Source organism: Pelobates fuscus, chromosome 8, assembly GCF_036172605.1.
Source record: "Pelobates fuscus isolate aPelFus1 chromosome 8, aPelFus1.pri, whole genome shotgun sequence".
Taxonomy (NCBI): domain Eukaryota; kingdom Metazoa; phylum Chordata; class Amphibia; order Anura; family Pelobatidae; genus Pelobates; species Pelobates fuscus.
In genome coordinates this window covers 170,800,403-170,821,768 of record NC_086324.1, presented here as the reverse complement: position 1 = coordinate 170,821,768, position 21,366 = coordinate 170,800,403, and the positions used below count along the sequence as shown (strand labels likewise).

The 21,366-nt window shown below is 42.3% G+C and overlaps 1 protein-coding gene across 1 annotated transcript; it reads left to right on the top strand.

The window, feature by feature from the left end:
- Window positions 1-360: 360 nt before the first annotated feature.
- Window positions 361-21,157, top strand: LOC134571012 (up-regulator of cell proliferation-like). The gene is made up of 3 exons (XM_063429045.1): window positions 361-398; window positions 11,958-12,278; window positions 16,419-21,157. The coding sequence occupies exons 2-3, from the start codon at window positions 11,977-11,979 to the stop codon at window positions 21,154-21,156; spliced, it is 5,040 nt and encodes a 1,679-aa protein (XP_063285115.1). The 5' UTR covers window positions 361-398; window positions 11,958-11,976; the 3' UTR covers window position 21,157.
- The last annotated feature ends 209 nt before the right edge of the window (window positions 21,158-21,366 follow it).

Genomic DNA, 21,366 nt, shown 5'->3' with positions numbered 1-21,366 from the left:
GCCTCATACAGCGGTGATTGTCCATATATTTCAGTCTGAATGACCCCATATAGCAGAGAATGGTTTTGACCCATTCATTAGAGGGCCATTCACTTAGTGAATAACCCTGTTAGTAGTATTCTCACACAATAGCTTGATATATCTGTCCTTGAGTTATACTTGCACCTCTGTATCTACTATTGTTATGCCCATATCAACACATGCAGTATACAGAATAAAATGATTATTCCCGGTGCAGGAAATGAAACTGAAAGGAGTCTATGACACTATGTATAGCATAAAGTTTCATTTCATGTTCTCAGACAAGTCAGTAAGCCTGCTGCTCAGCACAGTCTGACCAGTTCAACGTCTTCCAGCCAATCTCTGCTATCTCACTGCACAGGATTCCAAGGCTCGAGGTATTATCTGTCTGTCTGTCTGTCTAATATACTGACCCTCATGCCAACTGACAAACCTATTTAGTCAAACAATACACATACTCACTCCAAGACACTCACAGACTCAGTTACTTATTTCAGTAATCTAGAACACAATATCAAAAACTCTATCACACACACACTTACTCATTAGCTCACTAACTTACTCACTTACTCACTCACTCATTCACTCACGCAGTCATTTACTCACTCTGCTATTCACTCACATTTACAGACACATTCACTTCTTTGGGATTTTGCTCTTTTTCTCTCCTGTTTTGGTTTTCTAAATATATATATACATGTGACGGCAGATAAGAACCATTCGGCCCATCTAGTCTGCCCAATTTTCTAAATACTTTCATTAGTCCCTGGTCTTATCTTATAGTTAGGATAGCCTTATGCCTATCCCACGCATGCTTAAACTCCTTTACTGTGTTAACCTCTACCACTTCAGCTGGAAGGCTATTCCATGCATCCACTACCCTCTCAGTAAAGTAATACTTTGTGATATTATTTTTAAACCTTTGCCCCTCTAATTTAAGACTATGTCCTCTTGTTGTGGCAGTTTTTTTTTCTTCTTTTAAATATAGTCTCCTCCTTTACTGTGTTGATAAAATGTTTCTATCATTCTGTCTCGTCTTTCCTCCAAGCTATACATGTTAAGATCCTTTAACCTTTCCTGGTAAGTTTTATCCTGCAATCCATGAACCAGTTTAGTAGCCCTTCTTTGAACTCTCTCTAAGGTATCAATATCCTTCTGAAGATAGGGTCTCCAGTACTGTGTACAGTACTCCAAGTGAGGTCTCACCAGTGTTCTGTACAATGGCATGAGTACTTCCCTCTTTCTTCTGCTAATACCTCTCCCTATACAACCAAGCATTCTGCTAGCATTTCCTGCATCTCTATTACATTGTTTGTCTTCCTTTAAGTCATCAGAAATAATTACCCCTAAATCCCTTTTGTGTCAGTTGCCACAACTCTGACCATTTTTCTAGTTTACCTAAATCATTTTCCATTTAGCGTATCCCTCTTGGAACATCAACCCTATTACTTATCTTAGTATCATCAGATCCATCATCCACACCAGCTCTCCAGGTAGGGAGGCTGGGTGGAAAATGCGTATTTATAAAATAATAATTAGTGAATGTATGTGATGTGTGTCTGTGAGTGACAGAGTGTGTGTCTGTGAGTGACAGAGTGTGTGTGTCTGTGAGTGACAGTGTGTGTCTGTGAGTGACAGTGTGTGTGTCTGTGAGTGACTGTGTTTGTCTGAGTGACTGAGCGTGTGTATGAGTGACAGAGTCTGTGTGTCTGTGAGTGACTGAGCGTGTGTCTGTGAGTGACAGTGTGTGTCTGTGAGTGACTGAGCGTGTGTCTGTGAGTGACAGTGTGTGTCTGTGAGTGACTGAGCGTGTGTCTGTGAGTGACAGTGTGTGTGTGTCTGTGAGTGACTGAGCGTGTGTCTGTGAGTGACAGTGTGTGTGTGTCTGTGAGTGACAGTGTGTCTGTCTGAGTGACAGAGTGTGTGTGTCTGTGAGTGACAGTGTGTGCGTGTCTGTGAGTGACAGAGTGTGTCCAAGGGGCAGGGTAAAGAGGGGGGAGGGGAGAAGAACACTAAGGGACAGGGAAGGGAGGGGACCACTAATGGTCGGGGAGGGGAGAGGGGCTGGTTAAGAGGCACAAAGGTGAAGATGTTTTTTTTTGGGGGGGGAGGAGAGAGGGGAAAAATGCATCTTCGCCTATGTACCCAAAAATCCTTGCACCGGCCCTGCATCCATGCATCTTTCTAACACTAAATAACTAAAAAAAAAAACACCAGTACTTCTCTTTGTAAAACAACAAAACAGATTCCCCTATTACTATTTATATCATATATGTATAGAAATGTAAAAAAGGACAAATGTATAGATAAAGAAAATACAGATAAACAAGCTGAAATGCTTTAGGGGTTTAGAGTGTCCTGTTAAAGGAACAGTGCACACATACAAATTCGGTTTTACATCTTACAAGGCTACTTAAAATCACCTACCATAGCAAATAAATATGGAGATTTGGTAATAATTTTGTAATACCAAAAGCACACCACTTCATCAAAGTACCCCAAAATTCGCCGATTTTCACATCAGAGATAAAACCAGAGACATCTGCATTATCTACAGCTTAGGGCCATCTTTTTTTTTTTTTTTTTTAAACATTCTGTGTTTGTTGAGTTTTTTGTAGTAAAAAGGTTGCATTACAAAAAGGAAACTGTGATTAGGCAGATTATTTATAGTGTTCAACCATTTCTGTTAGTTAATTACATGGTTTGTTGTCAGGGTATCGTGGTTATACAGTAGGTTGATATGTCTTAGTAGCCCATGTCTGTGTTTGGTGTTCTGCGTATGGGGTCTCCATTCTGTGTTGAGGTTGTTTGGTTGTTTTGCTATTCTGAAGTTGATGTCGTTCAAAGCACAATGTATATACATAATATAATAAAACCAAAATTATACAATAACATAAACAATTGTAACCATTGGTCTCGTTGTCTTAGTCGTGGTCCGGCTAGTTGCCTTCTGGGCTCCAGTTTGGGGTCTCCATTGTGTGTGTGTATGGTGGGGGTCAGCCTCTTGTGGGTCGTGTAGGAGGGCCAAGGAGAGGTCTTTTGTGGTATGTTTATATGTGGGTCGCCTGTCCGGGCTCCTTTGTGGGCTTGGAGCCGTGACCAGGTCAGGGACTGCTACGTCGCTAAAATAGTTGTAAGGTTGCGCCAGAGATAACTAAGAACTTCTTATTTTTAAATGTATAAAAAAGAAATATAAAACATTGATATAAAAAATATTAACTTACAGTAGGAAGCCAAACAAAATAGTAATAGTCCAAGGTATAAAAATGATAAGAAGTCCAATATTGGAGGTACTTTGCAGATCTATGTCTTGTAGGTCTTAGATGAGTGGTGTCTCTTAATCCAATTAGGACATGAGGAGAAAAATAACGCAAATGGTGAAGTATGTCACAAATATGTGGTAAAGTATAGAGTAGATATAAATCACACTCACCTCCTATAGAGCTTGTACAAGTTCTGGTGTATTAGGCGTTCAGTGGCATTGATCTACACTGGTAGGATATAGGTGATGGTGGATTTCTGAGAATTCTTCAGGGTTGGGGTGTCCCAATAGAGGAGAGAGAGAAAACAGAAAATAGTGCTCTCTGTTTAAAAAAGATTTAATGAAAATGTAATAAAATGTCTTATACTCACATTTAAGTGAAAAGGAAACACTGCTCACTAATATAGGCATAGGTGGTATAATCCCCACCTGGGATACTTTAGCGAGTAGATCCAAGTGGGTTCCAGGTTAACAATGAGTAAAACGATTGAGTAAATATAATAATAAAAGTAAAAGAATATATGGCAAAAAAGGGGGCAAAAAAAGGGTAAAAGCCAATATTGCTTTTATTAGTACAAGTTAAAAGGGTATAAAAACAGCCAAAATGCGTTTCGCCCACAGGGCCTTTTCAAATGGCATAGAAAAAGCCCTGTGGGCGAAACGCATTACAACAATTTTATCTTGTTTCTCCTTGTTGGTGTTTGAGGGACCCCATATTTTTAGGTTTTGCTGTCTGTCCTGTTATAATTTCCTAGTTGGCCACTAAGTGCTGATACGCCCATAGTTTTTTTTATTTTACTGCTACGTCGCTGCCTGGGTGTGTGTCTCTCCCTGTGCTCACCCCCAGCCAATCCTTGGGCTCCCCCCCGTCCTGTGAGGGAGAAAGAAGAGGGAGGCTAAGCCTCACCCCTCCCCCATACCCCCCACCAAGGCAGTGGTCTCTCCTCCCTGCCCCTCCACTGTGGTGTAGGCAGGAGTCAGTTATGCAGGTTCATTTGGCCATGGGTCCCATATCTTGTAAAAATGTTTTGATGTTTCGTGGACTTTGGCTGATATCCATTGCGTCTCTGGTTTTACGAATGACCGTTGTGAGTTCTGCTATTGCTCTTCTCGTTGCTAGGGCTATTCTGTTTGTTAGTTTGTTTTGTGTTCTGGTTAAGGGGTACCAGGGTTTCAACTGGAGCCAGATCCAGGGATCTAGGGGGATGGTCACTTGGAGTAATTTGCATATCAGGTTTGCGACCTACGTCCATAGTGGTGCTAGCTTGGGACAGTGCCACCATAGATGAATGTATGTTCCCCTGTGCCCACATTGGTTCCAGCATAGGTCTGAATCCGACCTACCCATGTGGTATAGGCGTGTGGGTGTTAGGTACCATCTATGCATGGTTTTGTGGTTTGTTCCTTGTGGTTTACGCAGATGGATATGGAAGCGGTGGCCTCCCAAATGTCTTGCAAATCTGTCAGGTCTTCCAGGGATTGCAGGTCCCTCTCCCTAGCCGACACATAGGCCAATGCTCCTGAAGGTAGGTTGGTGATTAGGAGTAAGTAGTTGGTAGTTGGTAGGTAGGTCTTTTATAGGTTGGGTTGTGTACGTACGTACGTACGTACGTACGTACGTATGTACGTACGTACGAAGGTCGTGAGTTTGGTAGTGGCTGCAATTGTGTTTTCTTGGAGTTCCAGGAAGCTTTTTATTTGTATGTATCTAAAAATGTTGTGTGTGTTGTAGGTTGAGTGTTGTTGCGGTAGGTCATTGTATTGGAGTAATTTCCCGTCGGCAAAGCCTGTAGAGATCATAATATTCATAATGCGCGAAATCTTTAGGATACATGCCTGGGGGGAATGCTTTGTTGCGCAGTATGGGTGTCAGTGATGTTGGATCATTGATGATAGGGTATTTTCTAGTGAGTTTGTCCCATGCACTTATGGAGTTGGTATGGAGTTGGTTAGTGTTGGAGGTATGGGTGGTGGTGTGGAGCGGGATTTTCGGGGGATGGGAAGTCAAAGCCAAAGAGGTTGTGTACTAGTTCCACCCATCGTTTGGGTGAGTTGTGTTGCATGGTAATAGTGCTGGAAGTGGGGTTGGCCCAGTCCTCCTGTTCTGTTAGGGATGTACATTGGTGTGCGCTTCACTCTGGGTCGTTTATTTGACCAAATGAATTTATCTATTTGCTTTTGTAGATATTTGAAATCTGAGGTAGGGATTGGAATGGGGATGGCCTGACAGAGTTAGAGAAAGCGTGGCAGTAGATTCATCTTTACCGAGGCTAGGCGTCCCAGCCACAACATTAAGGTTGTAAGTGCGGTGAATTTCTGCTGGTAGTGTAATTCCTAGATATGATATGTGAGAGGTGCTGTATCTGAAGGCATAGGTATTGTGTAGTAAGTTTTTATTCTCTGTCTCTATGTTGAGCGTTGGTGCTTCGGTTTTGTCTAGGTTTAGACTATATCCCAAAACTTCTGAATATTCGTCTAGTAGCTTCAGAAGCGGCGAAAGGGTGTTTAGCGGGTTTGTGAGTGTCAGAAGGAGGTCATTGGCATATGCTGCCACTTTGTATCTTTGTGTGCGTAACGTGATGCCCGTGGTCAATTGTGTGGAGCAAATGAGATGCAGCAAGTAGAGATGCACCGAAATTTTGGCTGCCGAAATTTTCGACTGAAAATGGGCCTATCCCGTTTTGGATGAAAAGGGGTCAAATTTGCAGGGAAATTTTTTTTTTATTTTATTTAATTTTTTTGGGGACTGGGAGGAAAGAACACTATGGGACAGGTGAGGGGGAAAGAACACTATGGTACAGGGGAGGGGTAAAGAACACTATAGGACAGGGGAGGGGGAAAGAACACTATGGGACAGGGGAGGGGGAAAGAACACTATAGGACAGGGGGGGGATAACACTATGGGACAGGGGAGGAGGAGAAAGAACACTATGGGACAGGGGAGAGGGGAAGAAAAATATGGCACAGGAGGGGGGTAGAACACTATAGGGGAGGGGAGGGGAGGGGGGGAAGAATACTATAGGACAGAGGAGGGGGGAAGAGTACTATAGGACAGGGGAGGGGGAGAACACTATGGGCCAGGGGAGGGGGGGAGAACACTATGGGACAGGGGAGCAGGGAAGAACACTATGGGATAGGAGAGGGGGGAAGAACACTATGGGACAGGAGAGGGGGGAAGAACACTATGGGACAGGAGAAGGGGGAGAGAACATTATGGGATAGGGGAGGGGGGGAGAACACTATGGGACAGGGGAGGGGGGGAAGAACACTATGGGATGGGGAAAACACACTGGGACAGGGGAGGGGAGAAAAGAACACTATTGAACTGAAGAGGAGGTGGGAAAGAACACTATGGAACTGAAGAGGAGGTGGGAAAGAACACTATGGAACTGGAGGGGGGGGACACTAAAAAAGGGGGAGGGGAGAGGAACACTAGAGGGGGAGAGAGGAACATTAAGCAGGGGGGGGCACTAAAAGAGAAGGGAAGTTTTATATATTAGATTCATATTAAATTAATTAAATTAATTAAAAAGTCTAATCGTAAAAATATTATAGGAAAAAACTTTTTAAAAATCATTTGGGGAAAAAAGTCATTTTCGGTTTCGGTTTTCGGCCAAGGGCATCCTGAATTTTCGGTTTCGGTGTTAGCCCAGAATTTTCATTTCGGTGCATTCCTAGCATCAAGGGTTCAAGAGAGAGAGCGAAGAGGATAGGGGATAGTGGGCATCCCTGTCTCGTTCCGTTGTATATGGAGAAGGAAAGTGGGTTCATGTTAGGCATTAGGAGGTTGGCGGTAGGGTTGGAGTAGATTGTTTGTAGAGTGTCTATAAATGGTTTAGGGAATATAAATTTCTCCAGTGTAGCAAAGAGGAACGGCCAAAGTTGTCTGTCAAATGCCTTTTCGGCGTGTAAGGATAGGAGTAGGGTTGGGATGTAGCCTCTGTTAGTCACCCAGATCAGGTCCAGCATCCTTCTGGTGTTGTCGCTGGCTTGACGTGAGGGGATAAATCCCAACTGGTCAGGGTGTATTAGTTTGGTGAGATATGGCAAGAGTTGGTTGGTGAGTATCATGGTGAATTTTTTCACGTCTACGTTTAGTAGGGAGATGGGTCTGAAATGGCCCAGGTCCATGTGGGGTTTATTGGGCTTGGATAGAAGGCATATGTTTGCCTGTAACATTTCTTTGGGGAGTGGTTCCCCGTGTAGTACCAGTATGGTGAGATATGGCAAGTCGGTTGTACAGGGGTCAAGTCCAAGGGGAAAAAAGTGTGGAAACTCACCTTAGATCCACCCCTCCCCCCCAAAAAAATTACACTTAAATGCATATATAAACGCATGCACACACACACACTGACAGGTGCACATATACACACACTGATGACAGGCTCGCACGCACACACACACACACTCACAGACACACACTCACACACACACATACACTCACACATACTCACACACACATACTCAGACACATACACACACTCACAGACACACACACACATACACACTCCCAGACACACACTCACAGACACACACATACACACTCACAGACACAAACACAAACACACACACACAAACACTCAGACACACACATACACACAAACACAAATTATTAATAGTTTAATAATTTACAAATGTCCACCCAGCCTCCCTACCTGGAGAGGTGGCGTGGACCTGTCCCTGGGGTCCAGTGGGACTTCAGTGCGGTGGTCGGCTGAGTCCCTGTCAGACGCGGCGAGGGAGCTGTGTTCTCGCTGCTCTGCTCCCTCATGGGCTGTCTACTAATGCAGTGAGCCGGAATATGAAGTCATATTTCGGCTCCTTGCATTAGTAAACGGCGCATGAGGGATCAGATCAGAGTGAACACAGCTTCCTCGCCACGTCTGACAGGTAGACAGCCATCCGATGGGGGGGGGGGGGGTCCATTAGGTGGCCAGCAGGCCAGTTTTTTTTGTGTGCAGTGTCTATGCTAATGAGGGAGCTTTTGGTAACTAGGACAGAGGACAGCCTGGGCTTGGACTGAGTCCTTGTTGGTAGTGAAGTAGTTGGTGAGTTCGGTCTTGATTTGTTGTATTGTTTGTGGGTCATGGAGTAGAACTGGGTTTAGTCTCCAGGACCATGGTCTGGAGATTTGTGGCGGTTGGAATGTCATTGAGATGTCAGCGTGGTCAGACCATGTTATGTTGCCAATTGATGTTGCTGTCGTTTGTGGGAGGAGGGATGGGGAGATAAGGAAGTAATCTATGTGAGAATAGGTGCAGTGCGGGTGTGAATAAAATGTATAGTCCTTCGTTGTTGGATGGTGTATCATCCATATGTCTATCAACTTAGTCTGGGAAATGAAGTCTGCCATAAGTTTGTCCATTCTGGAGGGTTGGTTTTGTGTTTTGGCCAGGGATGGCTGTTTTAGTCTATCTATCGTTGGGGTAAGTGTAGCGTTGAAGTCCCCCCCCCCCCCCAATGATTTTGTGGCAGTTGGGGTGAAGGCTTAGATGGGCCTGTAAAGTGGTCCAGTATTCTGGGTCTTGGATTGTAGGGGCGTAGATGGATGTAATCGCGTAATTGGATGGGCCAATTGTTCCTGCTGTCGTAGGGAAATTACCACAGGGGTCTTTGTGTGTATTGGTGACTTGGAGGGGGGCATGATTGTCTTAGCAGAATTGCCACTCAATTGTGTTTGCCTGAGTTTTAATTAGCTAGGTGGCAGGCCTTAAAGTGTTGACTAAGGAGAGGGAGGTAAGGGGCATCCATCAGAGTAGTGTGTCTCCTGCAGGAGGATAATATTTGCTTTGGTAAGGTTGGCCCAACGCATGAGCTGATGTCGTTTTGAGGGGTTATTTAGCATTTTGCAGTTGATTGAGGTACATGTTAGGTTAGTAGGCATTGTAGTATAGGTTGAGGTGTTGTATTGACGTGGGGGAGCCAAGAGACCGATACCCATGCAACGTGCAGGCTCCCGAACCCCTCACCCCCTCACCAAGGGGTCTTTTGTGTAGCAATCTGATGAGACCAATAAAAGCAACATGGAACAAAAAACATAGAGTAATAACCACCTGGCCTTAGGATTTGTGCCAGGCTAATTGGATTGGGGTGTTCGGGTTCATCCTGGTCTGAATGGTTCGGGATGCTCTTGTACTTGATGTTGTGGGACATGGTGTGGGGTGGCACAAAGATGCATCCCGCTTCGGGCGTGTCCAGGGGTAGGGGAGGCTCCGGGCTATCCCAGTTGGGTCTGATGGCTGTAGGAAGGTCATGGTAGTATATTACCACGGAGCCTTCAGGTTTGGAGTATGAATGTAGTGATTGTTTAGTTGGATTGTGGGCTCTGTGTGGGTATAGTCCTTGCTCTGTACGTACATATGTGGATTTATACATATCTGCCTAGCTATCCATATCTGTTCACGTATTTTTTCTATTAGTTTTTTTTTTGCGTTATTATTGATTTTCTCCCCCCCCCCCAGTCTTTTTATTTTCTCCCCTCCCTCCTCCTCCCCTCTTTCTTGAGAATGTTTCAGTTTAGTTTTAGGTATCCCCTGCTTCCCCTCTGCTGGTTGGAGTACTGAGTGTCCGTCTCCCTTCGCCTCTTGTTACCTCCCCTTCCCAGTATATCAGCTGTGATACCATGAGGGAGTGTGGTGTAAGTATGGCCCGTTTCCCTAAGTGGGAGCCTGAGGACGCTCTTGGATGCTTTGGGGGGAAGGTGTTTGGAGTGTGTGCATCTAACTTGGTTCCCTCTCCCCACCCCTTCCCTGCCACTGTTAAGATGGTGTCATAATATCTATCTAGCAACATCATAATACATTTGGGAACTTGTAAACTGAAATATTAAAAGAAAAAGGATGGTTATGAGTTCAAGTTCATGTGGTTGGTTGGTGGAGTCAGTCCCGCCAAGTCCTGTTGTGCTCGGTTGGAGTTGCCTACGGTGCACTCATGGAACTCGGGCCTTTGCTTGTTGGGTGTCCTAGAAGTGTCTCTTTTGAGGACAGTTCCAGGATGGCAGTGGCTTCTCCCATAGTAGTGGCAGTATTGGTCGGGTTCCGGTTGACAAGTTAGCGGGTGTGGCTGGTGCTTCGGGCATGCGAATGCCCAGTGTTGTGGCGAAGGTCGCCATCTTAGAGATATCTTGATATCTTGGAGGACATAGGTGGTCTTGTCCTTGCGGACCAATAGCTTAAATGGGTGTCCCCATCGGTATGCATATGTGCCTGCGCCAATGCGTTGGTAAGTCATTTAAGTTCGCGTTTGGTGAGGGTGATGGTTGAGATGTCTTGATAAAACTGTAGGGTGGTTGCATTGAATTTTGGCAGGTTCTTCCGTGTTGCCGCATGATGGCTTCCTTGTATGTAAAATAGTGTAAGCGTACTATCACATCTCTAGGCGCTGTTTGGTTGAGGCTGGGGTATTTCAGGGCTCTGTGGGCTCTGTCGATGGCCAGATCTTGCGGAGTTGCTTCTGGGAGAAGGGTAAGGAATATTTTGTGCAATGTGGAAGGTAGCATGTCCATGGTCACGGTTTCAGGTAAGTCCCTGATCCTAAGGTTGTTTCGCCGTGAGTGATTGTTTAGGTCCTCCATGATATTTTCCAGCGTGTGCATTCATGGGTGTTAATTGTCTCAAGGAGCTCATCAGCGCGTTGTTCCACTTGGACAGTCCTCTCCCCAGATCTGCTAGTTGTACTTTCAGGCTTGGGAGCTGTTTCTCAAGCTCTGCAGCCATGTGCTTTTTGATGTCTGCTGCAGCCTCACATAATAGGAGTTGGAGATTCCGTTTAGTCAGAGGCGTTGAAGCTGGGGCTGCAGCCTCACTGTGTTCCGATTCAGAGGCTGAGTCCTCCATCCTCTGGGAGGAAGATGGCGCCTCTCTATTCAGGCCCCCACAAGGCCCGGGCCTTGTGGGGGCCTGAATAGAGAGGCTACCAATGGCAGTAGATCACGTTTTTTGCGTTTACCACCCATGGCATTGAGCGGCTGTTGGTGTCCCGGCAGGCAAGAGGGTGCTCTGAGAGGTCCGTGTACAGATTGTATCGCTATGAGTAGCTGTGTTTAGGGCCCAGAGGGAGCTTTCACTTTATACAGCCATCTTGGTTCACAGTCAGGCTCCGCCCCTAGGACCATCTTAACAGACAGACTGCTAAATACATACACAGAAACTGCACAATACAATAACAGACTGCTGGATACATACATACTGCTAAATATACACAGACAGATTCCAGTGAGGGGTGCAGTGTGTATAGGGGTTCAATGTGTGTAGAAGTGCGGTGTCTGTAGGGGTTTTTTGAGTGTAGGAGTTTGGTGTGTGTAGAAGTGCGGTGTGTGTAGGGTTTTTTGAGTGTAGGAGTTTGGTGTGTGTAGGGATTCTGTGTGTAGGGGTGCAGTGTGTGTAGTGGTGCAATGCGTGAAGGGTGCAGTATGTGAGGTGTGCATAGGGTCTATATTGTGTGAGGTGGATAAGGGAGCAAATGTATATGTTTTATGATTTGTAAAAAAGTTCACTGGCCACCTTTCTTACCCTTGGTCAGCTAGGGGAACATTGCACTTCCCATAGGAATCCATGACAGAATAACTGAGCCATGCAGTGTTTTACCAGCAAAGACTGTTTCTGGAAGCATACATTTTTTAAACCATTGTTCTGATTGTTTTATTAATTTTACTTCATTATATCTTTATTTTCAGTCTTAAACATTCAGAAACCATGGATTATCCCATTGGAGAAGCATCTATGACCATTAACAGATTTAGGTGGCGGTTAATAGACATCTTTGAAGATGATGCAAATAGTTTGTTGGACGAGCTCAGCTCCCTGTATCTGATATCTCTTGAAGAATACATTAATCTGACTGTAGCTGAAAGCCCGGTAGTGAAGATGGAGAATGTATTGAACCTCATACTTGAGAAAGGAGAACAGGCCTGCGAGAAATTCCTCAAACACCTGGAGAACATGATACCCAGATTTCCAAAGTTACATTGTTTTTCAGGACGCTTTCCAGAAAGTGAGTAATCTGAGTAATTGTTAAAACTTCATGTACATGTACTAGGATATATTAACTACACCACAAAGGTATCAGTAACACCCTAAATGTGTTAGTTTGAGAAAGAAGATTGCTATGTAATTTAGATATTAAAGTTATCAGATCTGACTATATATGGTCAAAACCTAGACCCGTATGCGCACTAAACCCCTGTTATTATCAATTTCTTGCAAATATTACTATTGTGCAGTAGAACTCCATCTAACTTCCATCATGCTGCCGGCTCCATGGGCTAAGTGCTATCATGCCACTATATCAATGGACACAGAGAAGAGGAGAGTGACAGGTTTCAGCAGCAATAATCAATGGAAGGGTTATTCACTTAACCAGGAATTGTAGAAAGAGTGAGCAGGAATGTACCAAAACTGTGGAATTTTTCTGTTTGAATACTTTTGGCCTCATTTTTTTCCAATTACCCTCTCAGTTAAATTCTGCTTTATTAGAGCTGTATTTTCTTGTCTTTGCAGAAACGTTATGCAAAAATGCTATATGCTTACTGGTATAATTTTGCCATGACATCAAGAAAAAAATAAAACAAAATAAATTCATTGGAGATCATAGAAACCACAATGCTATTAGTTACTGCATCATCAGTAGAATCTGTTTAACTCAAGGTTCAAATCCCGGCAGGGTTGACTCAGCCCTTTATCCTTTCCGAGGTAGATAAAATGAGTACCATTAAATTGGGTAATAGTAACAACCCCTGGATGTTGGTCAAAGGTAACATCCCCAGGACGTACTTCTAAACCAGAGTAATCTGAATGTACCATATCTGGTTGAATACTTTGTTATTATTACTAGATATTATTGTGGGCTTAAAATGTTCAGTGAAACATGAAGAATGAGGTGGACATTTTACTGCTAGACAGTTTTCATGACTTCTTATCAGAGGAAGGGAATGGGTAGTCTTCTTGATGTGAGGAGGAGTGGGAAGCTTAGTCATAGTTGGGAAGCCACCTTAAACCCTTAAGGACACATGACATGTGTGACATGTCATGATTCCCTTTTATTCCAGAAGTTTTGTCCTTAAGGGGTTAAGGTGCACTGGCCTTGAGTGCACAATATCTGGGTTCTGGGTGACAGGCAGAAGGAAAGCACACAACACTCCTGCTGTTAACTTCATGTGGCTGAGTGGACCGTGCTGTGGTAGAGGATCTTTACTGCAGATATCACCCATTGTACAGCGCTACGAGATTTGTTGGCGCTATATAAATAATAAAAAAAAATTAATAATAATAAGAAGAAGAATTAAGAGAGTTAAGCAGGCACGTAAAGAGGAAAAAGAGAAGGGCACACAAAAGTGCCTGGCGATGACATATAGAGGGTCCGAGAAGGGGACAATGACACACACAGAGGCTAAAGAAGGGGACAATGACACACACAGAGGCTAAAGAAGGGGACAATGACACACACAAGGGCTGGAGAAGGAAACAATGACACTTAGAGAGGCTGGAAATAGGGACAATGACACACAGAGGGGTTGGGAAAGGGGGCAATGACACACATTGGCGGCTGGGAAAGGGGACATTGGGGCTGGAGAAGAGGACAATTACACACAGGAGCTGGGAGAAGGAAACAATGACACTTAGAGAGGCTGGGAAAGGGGGCAATGACACACATTGGCAGCTGGGAAAGGGGACATTGATACACAGAGAGGGGCTGGAGAAGGGGACAATTACACACAGAGGAGCTGGGAAAGAAGACAATGACAGACACTATGGGTTGAGAGGGGAAAGAGATACACAAAGGGGCTGTGTCACAGCACAGCCCGAGCCCTGCAGACAGCAAGGTGTGGCTGCCCCTTTAAGAGACCTGGCTGGGTTTGAACTCACAGCTCCAGCATCCCAGTCAGGTTCTCTGCCATGACATCCACTAGGGGGCTTCAGTTTCTGTTTGCATTTTTGTTCTGCTTCCTGACCCACTTTGCCTGGATTAAGCAGCACTGATCCACGTGCAACCCTTTTCCAATTAGGGTCAGCTGTATCTAATTAGCAAGCTGTAAAAGCCAGCCCTGCCTGAAAGCTAATATCTGGTCATTTTGCCTGTTTGGTGTTTTCTGCTGGATCTCTGCTTCGCTATTGACTGATTTCCTGGACTCTGACCTCTGCCTGCCTTACTGACCACGTTACTCCGCTGCCAGCCCTGACTTCTGCTTCTCGACTGACCCTGCCTTTGGATTTTCCCTTATCTGTCCTGTGCTTTTGGATTTTGCCTCCTCCTTGTGCCATCTCCTGCAACTGGGCTACAACTCCTGGTAAACTGTTACATAAGTCCCCAAGTGACTGTTACAGGCTGGGGGAAGTAAGAGACACATAATTGCCTGGAGGGAAGTAAAAGAGACAAAAAGGGACTGGGGGAAAGTAGGACACAGAAAATGGGAAAAGTAAGAGACAAACAAGGGAATGTAAAACACAATGGGGAACAATTAAGGTTAAGATACACAAAAAGGGGTAAGACATTCAATAGATTGAATAAGAAACACAAAAAGGGACAAGAAACTCACAGGTGAACATACATTTCTTTTGGGGTGGTGGGGCGGCAACATGCATCTTCATCTGAGTAGTCAAAAATGCTTTCATCGGTCTTGTTGTAATGTGTAGGGAGTAGTTTAGACTTTTGGAAACAGAAAGCTAAATGTCTTATGTGAGGTTGTGAGTGGGAGTATCTAATCTTGGGCACGAGTTAGTCCTATGCCTATTAGAACAAAGGGGATGTGCATCCCCTAGTCTAGCTACTATTTGTCTATTGTGCTTGGTGAAATGCATTATCCTTCACCCTACTGATCCCAGGTGGGGGACGAGTAATACATTCACCGGAGCACCCTGCTTAATAGTGGGGTCTAATAGACACTGTAAAGATTTATACTTTTTCATTGGAGAGAACCTATTGTATATAGGCTTAATTTAGTAAAATGAGTTTTCATTATAAAGTGTTTGAGAAAGATGACCACCTCTTTTCTATTACATGATGGGCTGTATTTCTGGGGGCGTTAAAGCTGCAAGTCACAAATAAATTAAAGGCAATTTTCAGAATTGTTAAATAGTACAGATCTCTTTACTGACCTGTGAGTGAAACTCAGGTTGGCAGCTGTGACATATTTTTCAAGTATCCAGAATACATAATTTAATTATACTACTAGCTATCAGGATATTGTCATGTTTGTCCAGACACCGAATCCAATCCTGAACAATGTGCTGAACAAAAATGAAATAACATTCATATGAAATATATCAAACGTTTAAATTTCTGTACATTAATTCCTAAAATAAATTAAATATGCAAATTCACAAATTTTAATTGTACTAATTGATTTGTTCTTTAAACATTGGAGAAATAAAATTAACCTTTACGGACAGTTTGTCTTATCTGTTATAATGACATATTAAAACATAATGATGGATATAAAATAAAATAAATTGGTACATGGAGCGAAAACCGGTAACCGAGTATTTTTAGGAACCTGTTGGAATTTCTTTACTGCATAAATGCCACTAAATGTCATTGAAATGTAAAAAATATTTCTGTTTGTAGACAAAAAGGTAACTTACTGTATGGGCATTTTTGTTAAGAATTTGTTTTATGTAGAGAACTGAAGGGTGCTATTGCAGCCTACAAAGATGCCCTGCATTGTATTCATTGTGCTGAGAGTCCTCTCTCCTCCATGCCCATGTACATGCAGTCATGAAGTTTGTCCTACAAAACTTGCTGAATTGTTTATTAAATGGGAGGTCGCTTTTTGCAGTCTCTCTGTGAGATGTTGAGGGACAGAATGGAGTTATGAAGATGAAATCAATTTCTATGTAAGGTAAAAAAAACAAGTGCAGAAATGAAATGTTAGACTTGTGAGCCTTTATTTGTTCAATTTATTTTTACACTAGTTTGCTATGTAAAAATTTAGCCAGTGCATATATTTAATTGAGAGGAAAAAAATGAAGCCTGTGTCCAGTAGGATATCTTTTTATTTGTAAGAGCTTTTTTTCCCCTGAGTCAGCAAATGCATTGAAACTTTTGTGATTGAATTTATCCCCTGTAAACCCATATAATGTGTAATAGTCTCATTTTGTTCTTGTAAAGATTATAACAAAACATTCTCTTTCCTTCCTAGACAAAATAAAAAAATTGAGGAACTCCTAGTGCAGTTAGGAATGGAAAACATTGTACATTCCAAGCTCACACTGAAGAGTATTCTGAATATCGAGAAGGAGAATTGTAAGGACATTAATCCTCAATGTACACAGGATATTCCTTTAAATTTCTTAAAGAAACTCCTGGCTCTCAACAGAACTGCCAGAAACACTCACTGTGATAAACATCCGTGTAATGCGGGATCAACTGAACATAACAGCTTAGATACAATCATGTTTAAGATTTTTGATACTAATGGTGAAAAAGATGACTCTTCATCTCTCAATCCCTTGGATGTTCTCTGTGTTCTGATGCATTGTTCTGATCATTTTTTACAACAGGAAATTGTGTCAAAAATGTCCATGTGTCAGTTTGCTGTCCCTTTGCTGCTCCCTTCTGGTGGTGCATCATGTTGCATCTTTATGTTATGGGCGATGAGAGATATTGTGAAGAGATGGAGACCTCAGTCATTAGCAGATTGTAAAGGGTTTATGGAAGAAAATGTGGTGAACATCCCCATGCCGACCTTCTCTTTTGTTAGACTGGGTAAAGCCAAACTATCTAAATCAAAAATCCTGAATCAGGTTCTAAGCCCAGCTCAGCAGAACCAAGACTTCTTCATTCATGACAACATGCAAGGAGGTAATACAGAAAGAAAGCTATCTGAAGGACTAGTGGAAATGTCCTGGTATTTTCCTTCTGGAAGTGAAAGTTCTGACATTTTCCCAGAGCCGATCGCAGTGACCAACCTGCGAGGAGACCTGGAGTCTAACTGGACACAGTTCACCTTCTTAACCCGGGTCTCATCAGCTGTGTTTATATTTACTGAGAGCATCGGGGAGAGAGAATTCAGACTGTTATCAAACTGTAATAGCAAAGACACAAAGTATTATTTCATTATCACCCCCAGCCCCGGGAAAGATGTAAGCAAGGAGACACGTGAGAATGTGCAAAAGTTAATATCGGTGCTTAAGCTCGATGTAATCAATATAATATTAAAGAAAAACACAGACAATGATACAGCTCTGATGAAAAGAATTCTGTCATGTATTAATTTTTCCTTAATAAACAATCCCAAAAGAACAACAATGCAAAATATGGAGAAACAGACCAACAGACTTGGTATCTATGTGGATGAAAACTCTGAGGAATGTCAAAAAGCCAGGGAACATGTATTGGAAATAACTGAAGAAATAAAAGATGTGATTTTATATAAGAAAAAAACAATGAGTTTGCAGGGAGATCTGTGGAAACAAGTGTCTAAAATAGAAAAGGAAATGTGCAGAATGAAAAACCAAGGAGCAATGGATACTCAAGAATATCAGAGTGAGCTCATAGGCCAACGCATTTCACTGCATGAGAAGCAACATGCTCATGAATTACCCAAAGGAATAATGTTGTTTATTAATGCTATTGTTTATTTGTCACAGACAGAAAAACATTATTTTTTGAAATGGCTTAAATTCGAACTTGATTCCATAGCTCGGAATAATCTGTCAACTTTGCAGGCAGAATATAAAGAGAAATGTAATAACCCGCAAAAAAATAAGGAGGAACTAAAATATTTAGATAAAAAAATATCTGACAGCTCACTCGGAATTGAACATTTCCTGCGTGAAATGGGACAATTTTATGAAGCAGAATATTCTTTGTACAGTGGGAAAAAATATCAGGACGACAAAAGGCAGTTTACCAAGCTCCCTATAATAGCTGCTGACCTCTTGTGGGGTGGTTTCCCATTAGAGTTGGTTGATGGAGATGCCTCCAACATCCCCTTGCAGTGGATAACTGATGTCTTGACTGAGCTGAACATCAAGACAGGAGGACGATGCAGAATGAGAGTGATCACTGTGCTGGGAGTTCAGAGTACGGGGAAATCCACCCTTCTGAACACCATGTTTGGGTTGCAGTTCCCGGTGGCCAGTGGACGTTGCACACGAGGGGCCTTCATGACACTTATTAAAGTAGAAGAGGACTTCCAGGAGGAGCTGGGCTGTAGCTTTATTCTGGTGATTGATACGGAAGGTCTGAAAGCTCCTGAATTGGCTTCTCTGGAGGACAGTTATGAACATGACAATGAGCTGGCAACGCTAGTGATTGGGCTGAGTGATATCACAATAATTAACATGGCCATGGAAAATACAACTGAAATGAAAGATATCTTGCAGATTGTTATCCATGCATTTCTTAGAATGAAAGAAATAGGAAAAAAAAACAAATGTCAGTTTGTCCATCAGAATGTGAGTGATGTGTCCGCTCATGGAAAGAATGCAAGAGACCGAAAGAAACTCCTGGAACAGTTGGATGAAATGACTAATATTGCAGCAAATATGGAAACAAAATATGCAATAACCACTTTTAGTGATGTGATGGACTATGACATAGAGAAAGACAACTGGTACATTCCTGGCTTATGGCATGGAGTCCCACCAATGGCTCCAGTAAACTCGGGGTACAGTGAAAATGCTTCTGCATTAAAAAAATATTTGGTGGAATTTTTAAAGACATGTAAATCTGAAAACAAACCGCTGAACATTGAAGAATTTATCACATGGACAAAAAGTTTGTGGAATGCAGTGAAACATGAAAAGTTTATATTCAGTTTCAGAAACAGTCTGGTGGCTGAAGCGTATAATAAATTGACTATTCAATTCTCCCAGTGGGAATGGGACTTTACCAAAGCCGTGCACAGCTGGGTGATTAACACTGAGACACTGATCAGAAATCAATCAGCTGATAAATTAGATGCCACAACAATTTCCAGATACAAGGACAAGCTAAACAAGGTTCTGTGTGAGGAAGAAAGGAAAATGACAGAGTTGCTCAGAAAATATTTTGAGAATAATTTAGAAAATGCACATCTTATTGAAAAATACAGAGAAGACTTTTTAATGAGCACAACATTTCTGAAAAAGGATCTTGAAAGAAATGCTCTTAGCAAGTTTAATGAGGCTGTTCATATCCAGAAAGGGAAGTTTGAGATTCAGGGTATCCAGAACAAATATCAGAAAATAATCAAAGAAAAAGTTATTGATCTTCTGAAGACATGCAGAACGCGAAATCATCAGCTCAGTGTCTCAGAAATAGAAGAAGAGTTTGAGGGCATGTGGAAGAAGACAATCTCAGATTTACAGATTGAGTCTTTAAAAAGACGTAATATAAGTCAGGCTATGCTTTACCAACTGCGCCATAATGTAAGCAACAAAGGATCTGAAATAAACAAAGCATTTCTAAATGTAAAAAACTTATTTGAATATGGAGATATACAATTTGTCATGGAGACATTTTATATTGATCACAATTTCTTTTCACTGAAACGCAACATGTTTTATACCAGCCAAGAACATTATGATCAGGTATCAGAACTCGCTGAATCATTGTTTGAGATGTGTGATCGATATGTTACAGAGAAAGTCAACACAGCATTGGACTATGATGACACTTACTGTCAGGAACTATTACGTCTGATTGATGGACAACTGGAGAATAAGCATTCTAAAAAGATTCACTGTTCCTCAATGTTTAAGCTAGATATGAAACTTTTCATATTTGGAAGAGCTGCTCAGAGGTTTCAACAGATGCATGACGATTTTTTCCAAGACAATGACACAATTACCTGTCTAGACAAGTTAAAACCTCAGTATCTTGCAATGTTTCAAAGCATTTACCAAGAGAAAGACCAAAGTAAACTGAGAGCTAAAGACTTTTGTGATCTCTGCCTGAAACCAGCTTTAACTGAATACATTTACAAACATCTTGGTCAAGAAATAGTGGATGATGTTTTAGGTAGTTCAGACAATGTCATATTCAAAAGTCGATCCTTCTTTCAAGCTCGGGTATTGGAAAGTTTGTTAAAGAATGGAAAGTTTAGTGATTTTGTAGAATACATTAATTCATACAGGAAGTTTCTGAAAAACTGGATATTCAAACACATTTTAGGTAAATACATGGGTTCTTCACAGTTAGAAACTTTACAAAAAAACATCTTGTTAAAGATTGTTAAAAAAATCAAAGATGTTCTTATTAAAAAAAAGTGTTTGAACAGTGCCAATATCACAATCCTTTTAGAAAACATTTGTAAAGAATTAAAAAATGAATTAGTGATTTCACAGAATCAAATGCATTTGATTGTTTTTGGGAACATTGTAAATGTTTCGCAATTTTCTTCTGACATTCAGGATTTTCTATCAGAAACAAAAAATCAAATCCTAACAGAAGTGAAAAGTTTGAGAGCTGAGTCCATTCTTTCCAAAGTCAAGTTGAAGCCAGAGGATGAATTGCTGAAGAAGGTTATCGGATGTGAGAAGCAGTGTCCGTTCTGTAAAGTCCCCTGTGAGGCCGGAGGAAGTGATCACACAGATCACTTTGCATCAATTCACAGACCTATGGGCTTGGGAACATATAGATTTTTACATAGTGAGGTTTTATGCACAGACATATGCTCTACTAGTGTTGTGTCCAATGGGCCATTTAGAAATGAAGATACAGATTGGAAAGATCATCCCTTCAAGGAATATCGCACATTTTATCCAGACTGGTCCATCCAACCTGACTCCAGCATTCAGTCCTCTGATTACTGGAAATACATTTTTGTGAAGTTTAATGATCAGTTTGCAGTGGAATATAAAGCCAAACCGGCTAAACTGCCAGATGTATGGAAACAGATAGACATAGAACAAGCTCTTGGAAGCCTGAAGGAAGTGTTTAATATGAAATGATAGCAATCCAGTCTAATAGGGTGGCATTATCACACCAGATGGATGGATAATTCTATTTGATATGAATTGTATCCTTAAAGGGAAACTCCACTGCCAGGAAAACGATCCGTTTTCCTGGCACTGGAGGGTCCCTCTCCCTCCCACCCCCCAATCCCCAGTTGCTGAAGGGGTGAAAACCCCTTCAGTCACTTACCAGGGGCAGCGACAGGT

Bases quoted from the DNA above. Each gene is read 5' to 3' on its own strand.
- LOC134571012 (XM_063429045.1), top strand. From the start codon at position 11,977: ATGGATTATCCCATTGGAGAAGCATCTATGACCATTAACAGATTTAGG. The intron at 12,279-16,418 runs GTAATCTGAGTA...TTTCCTTCCTAG, and splicing joins GGACGCTTTCCAGAAAGTGA to ACAAAATAAAAAAATTGAGG.